The 21,320-nt window shown below is 47.3% G+C and overlaps 1 protein-coding gene across 2 annotated transcripts; it reads right to left on the bottom strand.

Moving 5' to 3' along the window:
• Positions 1 to 1,565: 1,565 nt before the first annotated feature.
• LOC120996328 (sperm acrosome membrane-associated protein 6-like) lies at positions 1,566 to 14,125 on the bottom strand. 2 transcript variants are annotated; one of them, XM_040426180.1, is made up of 10 exons: positions 14,089 to 14,125; positions 11,406 to 11,548; positions 10,581 to 10,826; positions 4,575 to 4,649; positions 4,421 to 4,486; positions 2,815 to 2,847; positions 2,626 to 2,703; positions 2,433 to 2,536; positions 2,169 to 2,328; positions 1,566 to 1,967 (listed from the first exon to the last, which is right to left on the bottom strand). In XM_040426180.1, exons 3-10 carry the CDS (start codon positions 10,789 to 10,791, stop codon positions 1,669 to 1,671), a joined length of 1,026 nt encoding a protein of 341 aa, XP_040282114.1. In that variant the 5' UTR covers positions 10,792 to 10,826; positions 11,406 to 11,548; positions 14,089 to 14,125; the 3' UTR covers positions 1,566 to 1,668. The 2 variants fall into 2 exon arrangements, with proteins under 2 accessions (XP_040282114.1, XP_040282113.1); XM_040426179.1 differs by lacking the exon at positions 14,089 to 14,125 and having other exon boundaries at positions 11,406 to 11,872.
• Positions 14,126 to 21,320: the final 7,195 nt, after the last annotated feature.

A 21,320-nucleotide genomic window follows, 5' to 3' on the forward strand; every position in this document is an offset into this window, starting at 1 on the left:
AGCCAGAGAGAGAGAGAGGACAGCCAGAGAGAGAGGACAGCCAGAGAGAGAGAGATAGCCAGAGAGAGAGAGAGGATAGCCAGAGAGAGAGAGGACAGAGAGAGAGAGAGAGGACAGTCAGAGAGAAAGAGAGAGGACAGCCAGAGAGAGAGAGAGGACAGCCAGAGAGAGAGAGAGGACAGCCAGAGACAGAGGACAGCCAAAGAGAGAGACAGAGAGAGAGGACAGCCAGAGAGAGAGAGAGAGGACAGCCAGAGAGAGAGAGAGAGGACAGCCAGAGAGAGAGAGACAGCCAGAGAGAGAGAGAGACAGCCAGAGAGAGAGAGAGAGGACAGCCAGAGAGAGAGAGAGAGGACAGCCAGAGAGAGAGAGAGAGGACAGCCAGAGAGAGAGAGAGGACAGCCAGAGAGAGAGAGAGGACAGCCAGAGAGAGAGAGGACAGCCAGAGAGAGAGAGAGGACAGCCAGAGAGAGAGAGAGAGAGGACAGCCAGAGAGAGAGAGAGAGAGGACAGCCAGAGAGAGAGAGAGGACAGAGAGAGAGAGAGAGAGAGAGAGAGAGAGAGAGAGAGGACAGCCAGAGAGAGAGAGAGAGGACAGCCAGAGAGAGAGAGAGAGAGAACAGCCAAAGAGAGAGAGAGAGGACAGCCAAAGAGAGAGAGAGAGAGGACGGCCAAAGAGAGAGAGAGAAGACAGCCAGAGAGAGAGAGAGAAGACAGCCAGAGAGAGAGAGAGGACAGCCAGAGAGAGAGGACAGAGAGAGAGAGAGAGAGGACAGCGAGAGAGAGAGAGAGACAGAAACGGAGAGAGAGAGAGAGAGGACAGCCAGAAACGGAGAGAGAGAGGACAGCCAGAAACGGAGAGAGAGAGAGGACAGCCAGAAACTGAGAGAGAGAGAGAGAGGACAGCCAGAAATGGAGAGAGAGAGAGAGAGGACAGCCAGAAATAGAGAGAGAGAGAGAGAGAGAGAGAGAGAGAGAGGACAGCCAGAAACGGAGAGAGAGAGGACAACCAGAAATAAAGCCATGAAATGTGTGGTCCTAATGTTTTGCTCCCCCCTGATGTCCTCCTCTATCCACCCATTTTCCACCTCTGATCCCCCTTTACAAACCTTCTGTTTCTTTCCTCCTTACGCCCCCCCTCCCCCCTCTCACACTCTGTAGAAGATTTGTACCTTTTAGATAATAAAACTGTTACTCAAGAAAAGATTTTTTTAAGTGTTTTATAATTTTTTTGGTAACAATCCAGCAAGATCTTATAGCACAAGCTAAAGGTGATTTGATAGTGATCCTCTTTATCCTGAATGTCTCGATGTCTTTTCAGGGTGCACCACATTGACCAGTGATGAAAATCACATCCAGGGTTGAGGGGTTCTCTCTGTGCCTCTGCAGGATTGCTTTTTTTTTTTTTTTTCGGGGGGGGGGGGGGGGGGGGGGGGAGGGATAGGTTTTGGGTAAGGGATAGTTTTTTATTCTTTTTTTGGGGGGGGGGGGGGGGGAGGGGGGGTAAGGGATAGGTTTTGGGTAAGGGATAGTTTTTTTATTCTTTTTTTTGGGGGAGGGGGGTAAGGGATAGGTTTTTTTCTGCAGAGATGGTTGGCTGCAGATGAGGGGTAGTTGGTGATACCCCTTGGGAGTCTGTTGTTGTTGACTCCAGATGGCTGATTTGTTCTATGGCAGGTAGTGTTCTGGTGGGAAGCTGGTTCTTGGTCCTGATGTTTTTTTAGACCAGTCTACGCTCAGGGCATGACGCCAAAGGAACCCGACCAATACGGTGACAATAAGACAGCAGACAGCAGCGTAGATGGCATAGCTGACATGGCTCTGGAGGAAGGTGAGGATGATGTCTTTAGTGGAGGGACCATGTTCGATCCTCTCCTCCTCTTCCTCCTGGGTAGGTAGTTTTTGTGCCAGAGCTCGATTGAATTCAGCTTCTATTTCCTCGACTGCCTTGGATTTAGTCTGCGTCACTGAAAAACAGAAGAGAATACAATAAATAAGGTGATGAGGAGAACGTTGTCTTCTGCAGTGCTGAATGAAAGACTGAGAAGTTATCAGAAATAGTTCTTTACTGTAAGAGCAGAGGCAGGAGGGGCTTCTTATCGTATATATATATATTTATCCGAATGGTCTAGAAAAGAGAACATTCGAGAGAGAAAACTTAGTCTTACCATCGAGATAAAAGAATCTTCGGAGTATGATGTCATCATCCTCATCAATTATCTCACAGGCATAAGTTCCTTTATGGCTGACTCTGGTTGGCTTGATGTGTACATCCAGGTCATCCCCAATGTAGAAGTCTTTAAAGTTACTCAAATCCGTTTTTTTGATCTGAAAGTGAAAACATTGATGACATCGTATGAGACATGTGTCCTATGTGGAGTATAAATGGCAGTATAAATTTGCACTGTAATAGAATGGTATATGCGACTTACGTTTTTGGCGTACTTCCAAACAACCTTCGGATGATCAGGAAGGATAAAGGACGCCGTGCACCAGATTCTGGTCTCTTCCAGCTCTTCCACCTTGATGTCCTTAACTGAAATGGGAAACCACGGTCAATGACATGCAGCAATGAGCTAACAGGTTCATAAGAGGTTCCCAAACTAATGTTAGAAATTATCTTACGGGGACAGGTCACCGGGATATTGCAGTCCTCCTCAGCACAACGGCTGCATGAAAAGGTTCGGGCAGCTTTTTGAAGCCCTAGGGAAAGAAATAGAGAGAGGGGTCTAATGTCTGAGGTAAATGATGACCCCACCCATGTATGTAATAGAGGCCACTCCTCAAATTGTCTAATCTAATGACATTACTCACCGCATGGAGGTCTGCAATCCAACGGTGGATTACCTAATGGAAGAAATCAAATATGGTTAAGGATGGATGATGATATACCGTATTTTTCGCCCCATAAGACACACTTCCCCCCCCCCAAAAATGGGGGGGAAATGCCCCTGCGTCTTATGGGGCGAATGCTGACAGTTTAACATCGCTGGATGCGATGTGCGAGCGGGGGCCGGGGGAGGGACTGGGAGGAGGAGCTGGGGGCCGGGAATAGCGGCGGGGCAGTGCAGTCAGTGTACTATAGCCCCGCCCCTCCGGTATAGTAATATAAAATGTCTTATTCAATTAAAATTTATTACATATGCCCCCTCACTCCTAAATTCCTAATAGTACCTTACATCCTATTCCTAATAGGTTCTGTACAATGCCGGCAGGCAGGCCGGGCGGCAGCGTAACTTCCTGATGTCACGTGCCTGCGCCGCCTACTTTATGAATGAAGCAGGCGGCGCAGGCATGTGACGTCAGTGAGTGACGCGCCGGCCGGCCGCCCGGCCTGCCTGCTGGCATTGTACAGAACCTAATAGGAATAGGATGTAAGGTACTATTAGGAATTTAGGAGTGAGGGGGCATATGTAATAAATTTTAATTGAATAAGACATTTTATATTTGTATACTGGGGGGGCGGCGGCGGGGGGGGCTGATTCGTGGATGGCACAGTTAAGGGGTGGGGGGGGTCTGTGGATGGCACTGTTATGGGCTGGGGGGGTCTGTGGAAGGCACTGTTATGGGGTGGGGGGTCTGTGGATGGCACATATATAAAAGTGCCAGCCACAGATCCCCCCTGTAACAGTGCCATCCACAGATCCCCCCTGTAACAGTGCCAGCCACAGATCCCCCCTGTAACAGTGCCAGCCACAGATCCCCCCTGTAACAGTGCCAGCCACAGATCCCCCCTGTAACAGTGCCAGCCACAGATCCCCCCTGTAAAAGTGCCAGCCACAGATCCCCCCCTGTAACAGTGCCAGCCACAGATCCCCCCCTGTAACAGTGCCAGCCACAGATCCCCCCCTGTAACAGTGTCCGTCATCCACAGATCTCCCCCAGTAACAGTGTCCGTCATCCACAGATCCGCCCTGTAACAGTGTCCGTCATCCACAGATCCGCCCTGTAACAGTGTCCGTCATCCACAGATCCCCCCTGTAACAGTGTCCGTCATCTACAGATCCCCCCATAACAGTGTCCGTCATCCACAGATCCCCCCATAACAGTGTCCGTCATCCACAGATCCCCCCATAACAGTGTCCGTCATCAACAGATCCCCCCCATAACAGTGTCCGTCATCCACAGATCCCCCCATAACAGTGTCTGTCATCCACAGATCCCCCATAACAGTGTCCGTCATCCACAGATCCCCCCCATAACAGTGTCCTTCACAGATCCCCAGTAATAGTGCCATCCACAGACCACCATTAGTTCCAAACCCACCAAAAGCACACCTTTTGGTTAAAAATATATTTTTTTCTTATTTTCCTCCCCAAAAACCTAGGTGCGTCTTATGGGCCGGTGCATCTTATAGGGCGAAAAATACGGTATATAGAATATGTCTCCTGGCTCTTTATGAGGATCTTTAGCCACTTACTTGCGACACGATCTTTCACGCCTTTGACAAATTCAGCCATCTTTTTGTCAAACTGTTCTACCCAAGCTGGTGGAAAAAAAAATTGGGAAAACTTATATTTACTATTTATGACTCAAAAGAAATTGGGGAAATTCTTGAGATTTCAGGAACTTACATAGTTTTTCAATTTTCTTGACCTCTTTTTCAAAGGTCTTGAGATACTTTCTGATGTTCTGTATCTGGTTGAAGGCTGTAAGGAGAAGACACATGAGATTTAGGACATTGCCTACAGCGCTCTATGATGGAGATGGGGCTATCTGGATGGATAGAATGTAGAAGAGATTTCTTGCTCGGACAACTGTTAACCGCCTCCAGACCGCCTAACGCAGGATCGCGTTCCGGAGGCGGCAGCTGCAGGCAGAGTCACGCATATATGCGTCATATCGCGAGACGCGAGATTTCCTGTGAACGCGCGCACACAGGCGCGCGCGTTCACAGGATCGGAAGGTGAGCGAGTGGATCTACAGCCTGCCAGCGGCGATCGTTCGCTGGCAGGCTGTAGATGCGATTTTTTTAACCCCTAACAGGTATATTAGACGCTGTTTTGATAACAGCGTCTAATATACCTGCTACCTGGTCCTCTGGTGGTCCCTTTTGCTTGGATCGACCACCAGAGGACACAGGCAGCTCAGTAATAAGTAGCACCAAACACCACTACACTACACCCCCCCTGTCACTTATTAACCCCTGATCACCCCATATAGACTCCCTGATCACCCCCCTGTAAGGCTTCATTCAGACGTCCGTATGTTTTTTACGGATCCACGGATACATGGATCGGATCCGCAAAACACATACGGACGTCTGAATGGAGCCTTACAGGGGGGTGATCAATGACAGGGGGGTGATCACCCCATATAGACTCCCTGATCACCCCCCTGTCATTGATCACCCCCTTGTAAGGCTGGCTCCATTCAGAGGTCCGTATGTGTTTTGCGGATCCACGGATCGGATCCGCAAAACACATACGGACGTCTGAATGGAGCCTTACAAAGGGGTGATCAATGACAGGGGGGTGATCACCCCATATAGACTCCCTGATCACCCCCCTGTCATTGATCACTTCCCTGTAAGGCTCCATTCAGACGGCCATATGTTTTTTACGTATCCACGGATACATGGATCGGATCCGCAAAACACATACGGACGTCTGAATGGAGCCTTAAAGGGAGTTGATCACCCCATATAGACTCCCTGATCACCCCCCTGTCATTGATCACCCCCCTGTAAGGCTCCATTCAGACATCCATATGTTTTTTTTACGTATCCACGGATACATGGATCGGATCCGCAAAACACATACGGATGTCTGAATGGAGCCTTACAGGGGGGTGATCACCCCATATAGACTCCCTGATCACCCCCCTGTCATTGATCACCCCCTTGTAAGGCTGGCTCCATTCAGAGGTCCGTATGTGTTTTGCGGATCCATGGATCGGATCCGCAAAACACATACGGACGTCTGAATGGAGCCTTACAGGGGGGTGATCAATGACAGGGGGGTGATCACCCCATATAGACTACCTGATCACCCCCCTGTCATTGATCACTTCCCTGTAAGGCTCCATTCAGACGGCCATATGTTTTTTACGGATCCACGGATACATGGATCAGATCCGCAAAACACATACGGACGTCTGAATGGAGCTTTACAAGGGGGTGATCAATGACAGGGGGGTGATCAGGGAGTGTATATGGGGTGATCACCCCCCTGTCATTGATCACCCCCCTGAAAGGCTCCATTCAGATGTCCATATGTTTTTTACGGATACATGGATCGGATCCGCAAAACACATACGGACGTCTGAATGGAGCCTTACAGGGGGGTGATCAATGACAGGGGGGTGATCACCCCATATAGACTCCCTGATCACCCCCCTGTCATTGATCACCCCCCTGTAAGGCTCCATTCAGACGGCCATATGTTTTTTTACGTATCCACGGATCCATGGATCGGATCCGCAAAACACATACGGATGTCTGAATGGAGCCTTACAGGGGGGTGATCAATGACAGGGGGTTGATCACCCCATATAGACTCCCTGATCACCCCCCTGTCATTGATCACTTCCCTGTAAGGCTCCATTCAGACGGCCATTTGTTTTTTACGTATCCACGGATACATGGATCGGATCCGCAAAACACATACGGACGTCTGAATGGAGCTTTACAGGGGGGTGATCACCCCATATAGACTCCCTGATCACCCCCCCTGTCATTGATCACCCCCTTGTAAGGCTGGCTCCATTCAGAGGTCCGTATGTGTTTTGCGGATCCATGGATCGGATCCGCAAAACACATACGGACGTCTGAATGGAGCCTTACAGGGGGGTGATCAATGACAGGGGGGTGATCAGGGAGTGTATATGGGGTGATCACCCCCCTTTCATTGATCACCCCCCTGAAAGGCTCCATTCAGATGTCCATATGTTTTTTACGGATCCACGGATCGAATCCGCAAAACACATACGGACGTCTGAATGGAGCCTTACAGGGGGGGTGATCAATGACAGGGGGGTGATCAACCCATATAGACTCCCTGATCACCCCCCTGTCATTGATCACCCCCCTGTAAGGCTCCATTCAGACGTCCATATGTTTTTTACGGATCCACGGATACATGAATCGGATCCGCAAAACACATACGGACGTCTGAATGGAGCCTTACAGGGGGGTGATCAATGACAGGGGGATGATCACCCCATATAGACTCCCTGATCACCCCCCTGTCATTGATCACCCCCCTGTAAGGCTCCATTCAGACGTCCATATGTTTTTTAAGGATCCACGGATACATGGATCGGATTTGCAAAACATATACGGACGTCTGAATGGAGCCTTACAGGGGGGTGATCAATGACAGGGGGGTGATCAGGGAGTGTATATGGGGTGATCACCCCCCTGTCATTGATCACCCCCCTGAAAGGCTCCATTCAGACGTCCATATGTTTTTTACGGATCCACGGATACATGGATCGGATCCACAAAACACATACGGACGTCTAAATGGAGCCTTACAGGGGTGTGATCACCCCATATAGACTCCCTGATCACCCCCCTGTCATTAATCACCCCCTTGTAAGGCTGGCTCCATTCAGAGGTCCGTATGTGTTTTGCGGATCCACGGATCCATGGATCGGATACGCAAAACACATACAGACGTCTGAATGGAGCCTTACAGGGGGGTGATCAATGACAGGGGGTGATCAGGGAGTCTATATGGGGTGATCACCCCCCTGTCATTGATCACCCCCCTGTAAGGCTCCATTCAGACGTCCGTATGTGTTTTGCGGATCCGATCCATGTATCCGTGGATCCTTAAAAAACATATGGACGTCTGAATGGAGCCTTTCAGGGAGGTGATCAATGACAGGGGGATGATAAATGACAGGGGGGTGATCACCCCATATACACTCCCTGATCACCCCCCTGTCATTGATCACCCCCCTGTAAGGCTCCATTCAGACATTTTTTTGGCCCAAGTTAGCGGAAATTGTTTTTTTTTTTTTTTTCTTACAAAGTCTCATATTCCACTAACTTGTGTCAAAAAATAAAATCTCACATGAACTCACCATACCCCTCACGGAATCCAAATGCGTAAAATTTTTTAGACATTTATATTCCAGACTTCTTCTCACGCTTTAGGGCCCCTAAAATGCCAGGGCAGTATAAATACCCCACATGTGACCCCATTTCGGAAAGAAGACACCCCAAGGTATTCCGTGAGGGGCATATTGAGTCCATGAAAGATTGAAATTTTTGTCCTAAGTTAGCGGAAAGGGAGACTTGTGGCAAAAAAAAAAATTTCTATGAACTCGCCATGCCCCTCATTGAATACTTTGGGGTGTCTTCTTTACAAAATGGGGTCACATGTGGGGTATTTATACTGCCTTGGCATTTTAGGGGCCCTAAAGCGTGAGAAGAAGTGTGGGATCCAAATGTCTAAAAATGCCCTCCTAAAAGGAATTTGGGCCCCTTTGCGCATCTAGGCTGCAAAAAAGTGTCACACATCTGGTATTGCCGTACTCAGGAGAAGTTGGGCAATGTGTTTTGGGGTGTCATTTTACATATACCCATGCTGGGTGAGATAAATATCTTGGTCAAATGCTAACTTTGTATAAAAAAAATGGGAAAAGTTGTCTTTTGCCGAGATATTTCTCTCACCCAGCACGGGTATATGTAAAATGACACCCCAAAACACATTGCCCAACTTCTCCTGAGTACGGCTATACCAGATGTGTGACACTTTTTTGCAGCCTAGGTGGGCAAAGGGGCCCACATTCCAAAGAGCACCTTTAGGATTTCACAGGTCATTTTTTACACATTTTGATTTCAAACTACTTCCCACACATTAGGGCCCCTAAATTGCCAGGGCAGTATAAATACCCCACAAGTGACCCCATTTTGGAAAGAAGACACCCCAAGGTATTTCGTGATGGGCATAGTGAGTTCATGGAAGTTTTTATTTTTTGTCACAAGTTAGTGGAATATGAGACTTTGTAAGAAAAAAAAAAATCATAATTTTCCGCTAACTTGTGACAAAAAATAAAAAATTCTAGGAACTCGCCATGCCCCTCACGGAATACCTTGGGGTGTCTTCTTTCCAAAATGGGGTCACTTGTGGGGTAGTTATACTGCCCTGGCATTCTAGGGGCCCTAATGTGTGGTAAGTAGTTTGAAATCAAAATCTGTAAAAAATGGCCAGTGAAATCCGAAAGGTGCTCTTTGGAATGTGGGCCCCTTTGCCCACCTAGGCTGCAAAAAAGTGTCACACATGTGGTATCTCCGTACTCAGGAGAAGTTGGGCAATGTGTTTTGAGTTGTCATTTTACATATACCCATGCTGGGTGAGAGAAATATCTTGGCAAAAGACAACTTTTCCCATTTTTTTTATACAAAGTTGGCATTTGACCAAGATATTTATCTCACCCAGCATGGGTATATGTAAAATGACACCCCAAAACACATTGCCCAACTTCTCCTGAGTACGGAGATACCACATGTGTGACACTTTTTTGCAGCCTAGGTGGGCAAAGGGGCCCACATTCCAAAGAGCACCTTTCGGATTTCACCGGCCTTTTTTTACAGATTTTGATTTCAAACTACTTACCACACATTAGGGCCCCTAGAATGCCAGGGCAGTATAAGTACCCCACAAGTGACCCCATTTTGGAAAGAAGACACCCCAAGGTATTCGCTGATGGGCATAGTGAGTTCATAGAAGTTTTTATTTTTTGTCACAAGTTAGTGGAATATGAGACTTTGTAAGAAAAAAATAAATAAATAAATAAATAAAATAATCATTTTCCGCTAACTTGGGACAAAAAATAAAAAGTTCTATGAACTCACTATGCCCATCAGCGAATACCTTAGGGTGTCTACTTTCCGAAATGGGGTCATTTGTGGTTTTTTTCTACTGTCTGGGCATTGTAGAACCTCAGGAAACATGACAGGTGCTCAGAAAGTCAGAGCTGCTTCAAAAAGCGGAAATTCACTTTTTTGTACCATAGTTTGCAAACCAGGCATCCTCAAACTGCGGCCCTCCAGCTGTTGCAAGACTACAACTCCCAGCATGGCCGTACGGCCTACAGGTATCAGCCTACAGTAGGGCATTGTGGGAGTTGTAGTTTTACAACAGCTGGAGGGCCACAGTTTGAGGATGCCTGTTGTAAACGCTATAGCTTTTACCCAAACATATTTTTTTATCAAAGACATGTAGAACAATAAATTTAGAGAAAAATGTTTATATAGATGTCGTTTTAAAAAAAAAAAATTACAACTGAAAGTAAAAAATTTCATTTTTTTGCAAAAAAAAAATCGGTAAATTTCGATTAATAACAAAAAAAAGTAAAAATGTCAGCAGCAATGAAATACCACCAAATGAAAGCTCTATTAGTGAGAAGAAAAGGAGGTAAAATTCATCTGGGTGGTAAGTTGTATGACCGAGCAATAAACGGTGAAAGTAGAGTAGTGCAGAAGTGTAAAAAGTGGCCTGGTCATTAAGGGGGTTTAAGCACTGGGGGCTGAGGTGGTTAATGAGCTACAAGTAAAGCTTTAGTCGGCAGAGAAATAGCTCAATCCTGAGAGGACACATGTACTATATAGAAAATGAAGCCGTTACCTATCGAGATGTTATTCAGGGGGTCAAAGCCCCAGTGTAGCCTCTGGAGACATTCTTCGGCCCCCATTTTGTCCAGCGAGACCGCATGGTAACAAATGCTGGCTCTGTCCGCTGGGGTGGTGAAGCATTTCAGGCAAGATGTCGCTACCTGAGCTCCACATAGAAATACTATTATCTGCAGCAGCAGATAATAGGAAGTAAAAAATCGCATGACGTATCGTCACTATATCCCTTCAGCCTGCGAACCTGAGAAAACGGAGAGAAGTGAGTATAAGTGGGGTCATTTATCAAACTGGTGTCAAGTAGAACTGGCTTAGTTTCCCATAGCAACCAATCAGATTCCACCTTTCAGCTTCTTTGGAAAATTGAAGGAGGAATCTGATTGGTTGCTATGGGTAACTAAGCCAGTTCTACTTTAAACCAGTTTGACAAATGACCCCCTAAGGCTCCCACAACAGCTTGTACTAGAAAGATAATGAGGGATGGGTTTTGCACCATAAATATAATGGGAGAGATTTATCAAACTGGTGTAAAGAAGAGATGGCTTAGTTACCCATAGCAACCAATCAGATTCCGCCTGTGAAAAATGAAAGGTGGAATCTGATTGGTTGCTATGGACATTTAAGCCAGTTCTACTTTACACCAGTTTGATAAATCTCCCCCAATGGGTCTAGCTGAATTAGTCTAGAGGCTTTGCTGTAGAGATGGAGATTTGAGATCTGTATTGCGTCCGGAATCTCCAAAGCCTGAAGAAAGGATGGTATGGATTTGGGAAGGGGGCACTAATTTCTCAGCTACAGGACATGGTAATGATGGAGTACTCACGTGTCACATCCAACTGACGAGTGACCGCTCTGTGCCCAGCGCCTCCTTATATACCCCGATGACATCACAATAGAGATTGCTGCTGGGTGACATCACAATGCACAAGCATGATGCTGGGGGACATGCAGAGCGGCCATCTTTCCCTACAAAAATACCATCCATCAAATAATAGTTGTTTTAGGATTCGTACAAAATAGTGACATGAATGAACTTAAAGCCTGAGGCGCCTTCACTGCGACTGAGAATCAGTTCATTCATCTGAATGAGGCTTGGAGAAATCCATGTGCTTCGAGCCAAAACAACCCCATTCACAAAAATGCGATTCGTTACCGCGAAGCGTGAGGAAATTCGGATTTGATGCGAATCGAATTTTTCATGTAATTCGGATCGAATTCCTCATTGTCAACTTTGAGTCACTCATCTCTACACAGGACATTTTAAAGCTAACATTTTGTTTTTTAAATTCCCTTTAAGGCCTCATGCACACAACAGTATTTTTTTGCGGTCCGCAAAACGGGGTTCCGTTGTTCCGTTTTCCGTTTTTGTTTACGTGTGTCTTGCTTGATTTTTGGAGGATCACCAGACATGAAGGAAAGTGAAAAAAAATCTAGGTCAAGTTTGCCATGCAAATGATAGGAAAAAAACGGACGCGGATGACAATCTTGTGTGCCTCCGTGTTTTTTCACGGACCCATTGACTTGAATGAGTCCGCAAACCTTTGTCCGTGAAGAAAATAGGACAGGTCATATTTTTTTGACGGACTGGAAACACAGATCACAGACGCGGATGACAAACGGTGAATTATCCGAGTTTTCCACTGACCCATTGAAAGTCAATGGGTCCGCAAGAAATCACGGAAAACGTAACAACGGACACGGAACCCAACAACGGTCGTGTGCATGAGGCCTTAAATCTACTAAATGAGCGCCGATTGATATGCTGTACTGCAGATTATCTGCCTGTGTAAGTAGCGTACAAGACCAAACCAAGCAACTGCAACGGGGTCTTTCGTACATTTCCATTTAGTCATTTTATATGCAGTGTGTAGGAGATACGGTCACGGTGTAACCAGTGTGTAGGAGATACAGTCACGGTGTAACCAGTGTGTAGGAGATACGGTCACGGTGTAACCAGTGTGTAGGAGATACGGTCACGGTGTAACCAGTGTGTAGGAGATACGGTCACGGTGTAACCAGTGTGTAGGAGATACAGTCACGGTGTAACCAGTGTGTAGGAGATACGGTCACGGTGTAACCAGTGTGTAGGAGATACAGTCACGGTGTAACCAGTGTGTAGGAGATACGGTCACGGTGTAACCAGTGTGTAGGAGATACGGTCACGGTGTAACCAGTGTGTAGGAGATACGGTCACGGTGTAACCAGTGTGTAGGAGATACAGTCACGGTGTAACCAGTGTGTAGGAGATACGGTCACGGTGTAACCAGTGTGTAGGAGATACGGTCACGGTGTAACCAGTGTGTAGGAGATACAGTCACGGTGTAACCAGTGTGTAGGAGATACGGTCACGGTGTAACCAGTGTGTAGGAGATACGGTCACGGTGTAACCAATGTGTAGGAGATACGGTCACGGTGTAACCAGTGTGTAGGAAATACGGTCACGGTGTAACCAGTGTGTAGGAAATACGGTCACGGTGTAAGCAGTGTGTAGGAGATACGGTCACGGGGTAACCAGTGTGTAGGAGATACGGTCACGGGGTAACCAGTGTGTAGGAGATACGGTCACGGGGTAACCAGTGTGTAGGAGATACGGTCACGGGGTAAGCAGTGTGTAGGAGATACGGTCACGGTGTAACCAGTGTGTAGGAGATACGGTCACGGGGTAACCAGTGTGTAGGAGATACGGTCACGGTGTAACCAGTGTGTAGGAGATACGGTCACGGTGTAACCAGTGTGTAGGAGATACGGTCACGGGGTAACCAGTGTGTAGGAGATACGGTCACGGGATAACCAGTGTGTAGGAGATACGGTCACGGTGTAACCAGTGTGTAGGAGATACGGTCACGGTGTAACCAGTGTGTGGGAGATACGGTCACGGTGTAACCAGTGTGTAGGAGATACGGTCACGGTGTAACCAGTGTGTAGGAGATACGGTCACGGTGTAACCAGTGTGTAGGAGATACGGTCACGGTGTAACCAGTGTGTAGGAGATACGGTCACGGTATAACCAGTGTGTAGGAGATACGGTCACGGTGTAACCAGTGTGTAGGAGATACGGTCACGGTGTAACCAGTGTGTAGGAGATACGGTCACGGTGTAACCAGTGTGTAGGAGATATGGTCACGGTGTAACCAGTGTGTAGGAGATATGGTCACGGTGTAACCAGTGTGTAGGAGATACGGTCACGGGGTAACCAGTGTGTAGGAGATACGTTAGTTTAATTCTCCATCGTCACAGTATTTATAGTCACCTCATCAGTATTACAGTCACTCACATTGGTTGAATTGGCACATGGATACACATGTGAGCAGTAACGCCACGTCAAGGCTCCAACCCTTGTTACTGACCAGTCACACACACCATACTTTTCATTCATACGCATTTGGTATTCCAGATGTTTTGGACTACACCTCCCATAATGCTTTGCCAGCATGATGGGAGATGTAATTCACAGCATGTGGACGGCCTATGGTTGCCGACCTGTGACCTCGCGGTGATCACCGTACACAATTCTGAAGTAGCGGTGCAAACAGGAGCAGCTTGTCACGAGTCAGATGCCCCTTCACTGCTCCAGACGGGGGCGCAGGCCTCAAACATGGGCTTCTTCATTCCACTTCAGGTACTTCGTGTTCCATAGGAGAACATGCTGGTCAGAGTTGTGACACTAAAAAAAAATTAAAATGGTTAGAGTAAATGGCAGAACAGATGCAGTGCAGCAGACGGACGGTGCACATATACACAGCAGACAGACACACAGATTGTGGGAGACACAGACGGAGATTACTGAATCCAGTGAGCGACGGATTTGGTGGCAGATGTGGGGCAGTCCCTCTGGCTGGGGGGCAGCTTCTCATCACGAGATGGCTGCAGTTTCCTAGCAAAAAACATGCCATGGCATCTGAGATCTAGGGAATTATTTTTTGTTAAACTAGGGTTGTACACATCTAACACAGGCCACACGTGCTGCACAGCTCCACATCTAACACAGGCCACACGTGCTGCACAGCTCCACATCTAACGCACAGGCCACACGTGCTGCACAGCTCCACATCTAACGCACAGGCCACACGTGCTGCACAGCTCCACATCTAACACAGGCCACACGTGCTGCACAGCTCCACATCTAACGCACAGGCCACACGTGCTGCACAGCTCCACATCTAACGCACAGGCCACACGTGCTGCACAGCTCCACATCTAACACAGGCCACACGTGCTGCACAGCTCCACATCTAACGCACAGGCCACACGTGCTGCACAGCTCCACATCTAACACAGGCCACACGTGCTGCACAGCTCCACATCTAACGCACAGGCCACACGTGCTGCACAGCTCCACATCTAACGCACAGGCCACACGTGCTGCACAGCTCCACATCTAACACAGGCCACACGTGCTGCACAGCTCCACATCTAACACAGGCCACACGTGCTGCACAGCTCCACATCTAACACAGGCCACACGTGCTGCACAGCTCCACATCTAACGCACAGGCCACACGTGCTGCACAGCTCCACATCTAACGCACAGGCCACACGTGCTGCACAGCTCCACATCTAACACAGGCCACACGTGCTGCACAGCTCCACATCTAACGCACAGGCCACACGTGCTGCACAGCTCCACATCTAACGCACAGGCCACAAATATAATACACTGCCCCCCCCAAAAAATATGCTGCACAGACACACCCCAATATATTGCGCAGACAACTTCAATATACTGCGTAGATAGCCACCCATATACTGCACAGAAAGCACATCCATATATACAAACATACTGCGCAGACACACACAATATACTGTGTAGATAACCCCCCATATACTGCGTAGATAGCCCCCAATAAACTGCGCAGACACCAAAAATATACTGCGTAGACCCCACAACTTCAATATACTGCGCAGACAGACCCCCATATACGGCGCAGACAGGCCCCTGTATACTGCGCAGACAGACCCCCCATATACTGCGCAGACAGACCCCCCATATACTGCGCAGACAGACCCCCCCCCCGTATACTGCGCAGACAGACCCCCCGTATACTGCGCAGACAGACCCCCCCCGTATACTGCGCAGACAGACCCCCCATATACTGCGCAGACAGACCCCCCCATATACTGCGCAGACAGACCCCCCCATATACTGCGCAGACAGACCCCCCATATACTGCGCAGACAGACCCCCCATATACTGCGCAGACAGACCCCCCCATATACTGCGCAGACAGACCCCCATATACTGCGCAGACAAACCCCCGTATACTGCGCAGACAGACCCCCGTATACTGCGCAGACAGACCCCCGTATACTGCGCAGACAGACCCCCGTATACTGCGCAGACAGACCCCCCTTATACTGCGCAGACAGACCCCCCATATACTGCGCAGACAGGCCCCCCATATACTGCGCAGACAGACCCCCCATATACTGCGCAGACAGACCCACCCGTATACTGCGCAGACAAACCCCCCCGTATACTGCGCAGACAGACCCCCCGTATACTGCGCAGACAGACCCCCCGTATACTGCGCAGACAGACCCCCCCTATACTGCGCAGACAGACCCCCCGTATAAATAAAATATATATGAAATATATAAAATAGCCTTAGGTACGTTGCCTTTCTTTCGGTGCGTCGCGAATTCCAGTAGTGAAGTGGGCAATGTTCACATCTATAGACACGTTTTCTTAAAAGGACCGCGCTGCACCAGGACAGAGCTGAAAAACCCTTCTTTCCAGATCTCACAGGAATTTCTTGAATATGGGTAAGCGATCAGCTCACTTGAGTTCACCTCTCCTCCAGGTAACCTTATGAGAAATCAAGGTGCCACCAATAGTGAAGTACATTCACACGAGCTGCAAAGAAAAAGGGGGTCAGTGAGCACATCCCAAAGCGCAGGGGCACGTTGCTATGGCTGAGAACAAGACTGTTAAACAAAACATGCAATGCAACAGCTCTCTGCAAACCAAATAAAGTACAAAATTGCATCATAATTGCAAATGCTATACTAATAAGTTAGAGATACTTGGCAAATCCTTTTGTACAAAATTATTTGAGCCCGTCTGCCGCACGTCAAGGCGATCTCTAGTTAGACGGGTTCCTAACATTAAATTTTACCTGTTATGTGCCATGACGGCTATCATATAATTCAGAAAGTGTAGGTTCCACTTACATGCTGGATCCGCCTGAATTTCTGTCATTTTTGGTGCCAAAATGGCCTCCATTATATCCACGGAAAGCAGTTACCAGCATGCACGCCGGGCCCACTCCACACCACCCCTGGCGCCAAAAGGTCACCAAGGACTGCAATGAGAGTCCACACACTATCTCTCTCCTGGTGCCAGATGGCTTCAGTGAGTGAGGGGGAGCAGGCCAAGCTATGTACTAACACTAATTAAAGTCAGCCAATGGGGCAGACGAGCTGGTCAGGAGTGCACGACTAAGGAGGCAGCCACATTCGCCCAATGGATGAATTGATTTGTATACACCGAATGTGATTTTATCCATCTTGTAAGTATAATAAAAACCTTGCAGTTGGAACCTCGTGTGAATGTACATCACTATTGGTGGCACCTTGATTTCTCATAAGGTTACCTGGAGGAGAGGTGAAGGTTGAATATTTCGTTGTTTAAGGACCATTCTCCCTGATCTATGGTGGTCCTGCTCAGAAAATCTGCTATTAAGTTTTGTTCTCCTTTTAGGTGAATGGCCGAGATGGATTTTACTGTTCCCTCTGCCCAGGAGAATATTTTTGCGGATAGATTCTGAAGTTTTACTGATCTTGTACCCCCTTGATGTTTCAGGTAGGATACTGTTGTCACATTGTCTGAGAAGATCTTGATGTGGTTGTTTTCTATTTTTGTCAAGGCCGCTTTTAAGGTTTCTCAAACTGCTCCGAGCTCCCGATAGTTTGAGGATCGCATTGCTATCTCCATAGACCAGGTTCCCTGATAGAGGTCTGTGTTGACCTTTGCTCCCCATCCCGTTTGCGTCGGTCTGGATATTTATTGCTGGGGTTTTCTGCCATTCTACGCCCTTCCTTAGTTTTTTTTTAATCCAATCACCAGAGTGTGGAACTTTTTACGTGCCCTGGGATCCGAATCCCTAGATCTAGTGATGACTGGCGCTTGTCCCACTTTAAGAGCCAAGCTTGGAGGGTTCTGTATTGGGCCTGACACCATGGAACTGCAACGATACAAGCTGTCATCTGCCCTAAGAGACTCATTGTCTCCCTAATGGAATAAAACCTCCTTTTAAAAAAAAACTCTGTCTGCGCAGTATAGGGGGGGTCCTGTCAGAGGTTGGGTGCCGGGAATGTTCTTCAGTCTATGCATTGGTGGCAGTGGGCAGTTCTGATCGGAGTCTCAGCAGTGTAATGCTGGGGCTCCGATCGGTTACCATGGCAGCCAGGAGTCACGCTACTGAAGTCCTGGCTGCCATGGTATGTTAGTGAGCAGCATTATACTCACGTGCGCCGTGGGCGCCGGTCGCTCCTTCTTCTGTCTGTGCGGCACAGACCTATGAGAAGGAGCACCCGGCGGCCACGGCGCACGTAAGTATAATGCTGCTCACTAACATACCATGGCAGCCAGGACTTCAGTAGCGCCCTGGCTGCCATGGTAACCGATTGGAGCCCCAGCATTACACTGCTGGGACTCCGATCGGAACTGCCCACTGCCACCAATGATGGGGGGAACCCTGTGGCCACTGCCACCAATGATTAATACTGGGGAGGGAGGGGGGGTGGGGTGGGTTTGAGTTACCAGAGGGAGCTGATAAGAGGGAGAGGCTGGGGGGCACATGAGAACCTGGGGGGCACATGAGAGGCTGGGGGGCTGATCAGAGGCTGGGGGGCACATGAGGCTGGCTGCCATGGTCAGCTCCCTGCTGCTGTGTGCACAAAGCACAGGGCAGCAGGGAGAGTGTAAAGTCCTATTCACCCTAATAGAGCTCTATTACGGCGAATATGACAAGGGTTCTAGCCCTTAAGGAGGCTAATAGTTATTAAATAAAAAGTAAAAAAGAAAGTTTAACCCCCCCCCAAATATAGAAAACAATATATCGCATATTGCACATGCTTAAAATTATATTGCAATATAGATTTTAGGGCATATCGTCCACCCCTAGTTGTGGTGATATTTGTTTTGAGGGAATACATTGCCGCTTCCCAAGATTTCCTCAAGAGGCTATCCGCTTTTCTTTCCATGGTATCTTTTAATTGGGAAGAATCTTCGAAAAGGTTGAGAGTTTTTTTTAAATTAACCTTTGCAACCTGGATGTCGATTCTAGGTATTTCGTCAAACACCTTAGATTCATTGGGATCAAATAGTAACCCGTTTTTAATCCCTGGAAATGCCTAATTTTTTCTCAGGGGATGCCCACTCGTCCATAATCATTTCTTTTATATTTTCGTTTATGGGGAATACACTAAACCGTTTCGATTTTAAACCCCCAAACATCTCCTCCTGGACTGAGACAGAAACACCCCATATGTGGTCATAAACTACTGTACGGGCACACAGCAGGGCGCAGAAGGAAAGGAATGCCATATGGTTTTTGGAAGGCAGATTTTGCTTGATTGTTTTTTTTTTTTTTGACACCATGTCCCATTTGAAGCCCCCCTTATGCAACCCTAGAGTAGAAACTCCATAAAAGTGACCCTATCTAAGAAACTACACCCCTCAAGGTATTCAAAACTGATTTTACAAATGTCGTTAACCCTTTAGGCGTTCCACAAGTTATTGGCAAATAGAGATGAAATCTCCGAATTAAAATTTTTGGGCAAATTTTCCATTTTAATCAATTTTTCCCAGTAACAAAGCAAGGAGTTAACAGCCAAACAACTCAATATTTATGGCCCTGATTCTGTAGTTTACAGAAACACCCCATATGTGGTCGTAAACTGCTGTACCGGCACACGGCAGGGAGCAGAAGGAAAGGAATGCCATACGGTTTTTGGAAGGCAGATTTTGCTGGACTGTTTTTTTTTTTGCCCACATGCCCCCCTGATGCACCCCTAGAGTAGACACTCCAAAAAATTGGCCCCATTTTAGAAACTACGGGATAGGGTGGCAGTATTGTTGGTACTAGTTTAGGGTACATATGCTTTTTGGTTGCTCTATATTACACTTTCTGTGAGGGAAGATAATAACAAGAAATAGCTGTTTAGGCACTGTTTATTTTTGTTATTTACAACATTCATCTGACAGGTTAGATCATGTGGTATTTTTATAGACCAGGTTGTCACGGATGCGGCGATACCCAATATATATTTTTTTATTTATGTAAGTTTCACACAATGATTTCTTCTTTGAAGCCAAAAAAAAAAATCATGTTTTAGTGTTTCCATAGTCTGAGAGCCATAATTTTTCAGTTTTTGGGTGATTACCTTGGGTAGGGTATGATTTTTGCAGGATGAGATGGTTTTATTGCCACTATTTTGGGGTGCGTGTGACTTTTTGATCTCTTGCTATTACACTTTGTGATGTAAGGTGACAAAATGGTTTATTTAGCAGTTACATTTTTTTTTTTTTTTTACAGTGTTCATCTGAGGGGTTAGGTCATGTGATATTTTTATAGAGCCGGTCGATACGGACACAGCGATACCTAATATGCATACTTTTTTTATTTATGCAAGTTTTACACAATATAATTTTTGAAACAAAAAAATATATCATGTTTTAGTGTCTCCATATTCTGAGTGTCAGTTTTTGGGCAATTATCTTAGGTAGGGTCTCATTTTTTGCGGGATGAGACGGTTTGAATGGTACTATTAGGGCGTACATACGACTTTTTTGATCACTTTTATTACCTTTTTTCGGAAGTAAGGTGAGCAAAATTTCAATTTCATCATAGTTTTTATTTTTAACATGTGTAGGGAATTTTATTTTTTTAATTTTTAATCAGGGATAAGTGTTTTTTTTTATTTTTACTTTTCTTCACTGACATTTTTTACCCAGTCCCACTTGGTTCTTGAAGATCCAGTGGGTCTAATGTCTGTATAATACAGTACACTATATAGTGTACTGCACTGTATTTCACTCACACTTTGTCTGAACAGATCTCTGCCTTTAGCACATCTGTTCAGCACCATGGACAGCAGGATGCCCGAGAAAGCTTCCTGTTGCCATGGGCTCCCTCCGTCACCCCATCCTGTCCGGGGGCTGTAAAGGCACAGCAGCTTCCCGATGGGAGAGGGAGGGAGCTCCCTCCCTCTTCCATACAGCAGTCCCTACAGACCGCGGCATGGAAGGGGTTAAGACGTTTGAATCGGAGTGTCAGCAATGAGCCGACACCGATTCAACCGCTCGGCCATCCTAAAAATAACCAGGGGGCGGGCGGAAGATCGCAGGAATCAGAAACTTCCATAAGCGCTAAAAACCACAGGTCTGAATTGACCTGCGGTTTGTAGCGATCGGCAATGATTTCAACAGGCACCCTGTTCCGATCACTGCCAGCCGTGCGGCAGTGATCAAAACTACAACGAATGTACCGGTACGCCCTGGGTCCTTAAGGGGCTAAAAGAGGGTCGCCGGCTGCCATACTTTGGGAGGAGGACAGGCTTAGGTGACAGCTTCCACCGGAGACTTACGCCACCAGGGGGTAGTACCCGTTACAGTGTTGTAGACCCAAGCCCTCCGAGGTGAGAACCTAAAAAGAAAACAGGAACTCCTCAGGTACCTCCTATCCAGAGGACAGGAAACCTGAACTGAGGTGTGGTGGGGGTGTGAACCCTTTTA

The sequence above is a fragment of the Bufo bufo genome, chromosome 3, assembly GCF_905171765.1.
Source record: "Bufo bufo chromosome 3, aBufBuf1.1, whole genome shotgun sequence".
NCBI lineage: Eukaryota > Metazoa > Chordata > Amphibia > Anura > Bufonidae > Bufo > Bufo bufo.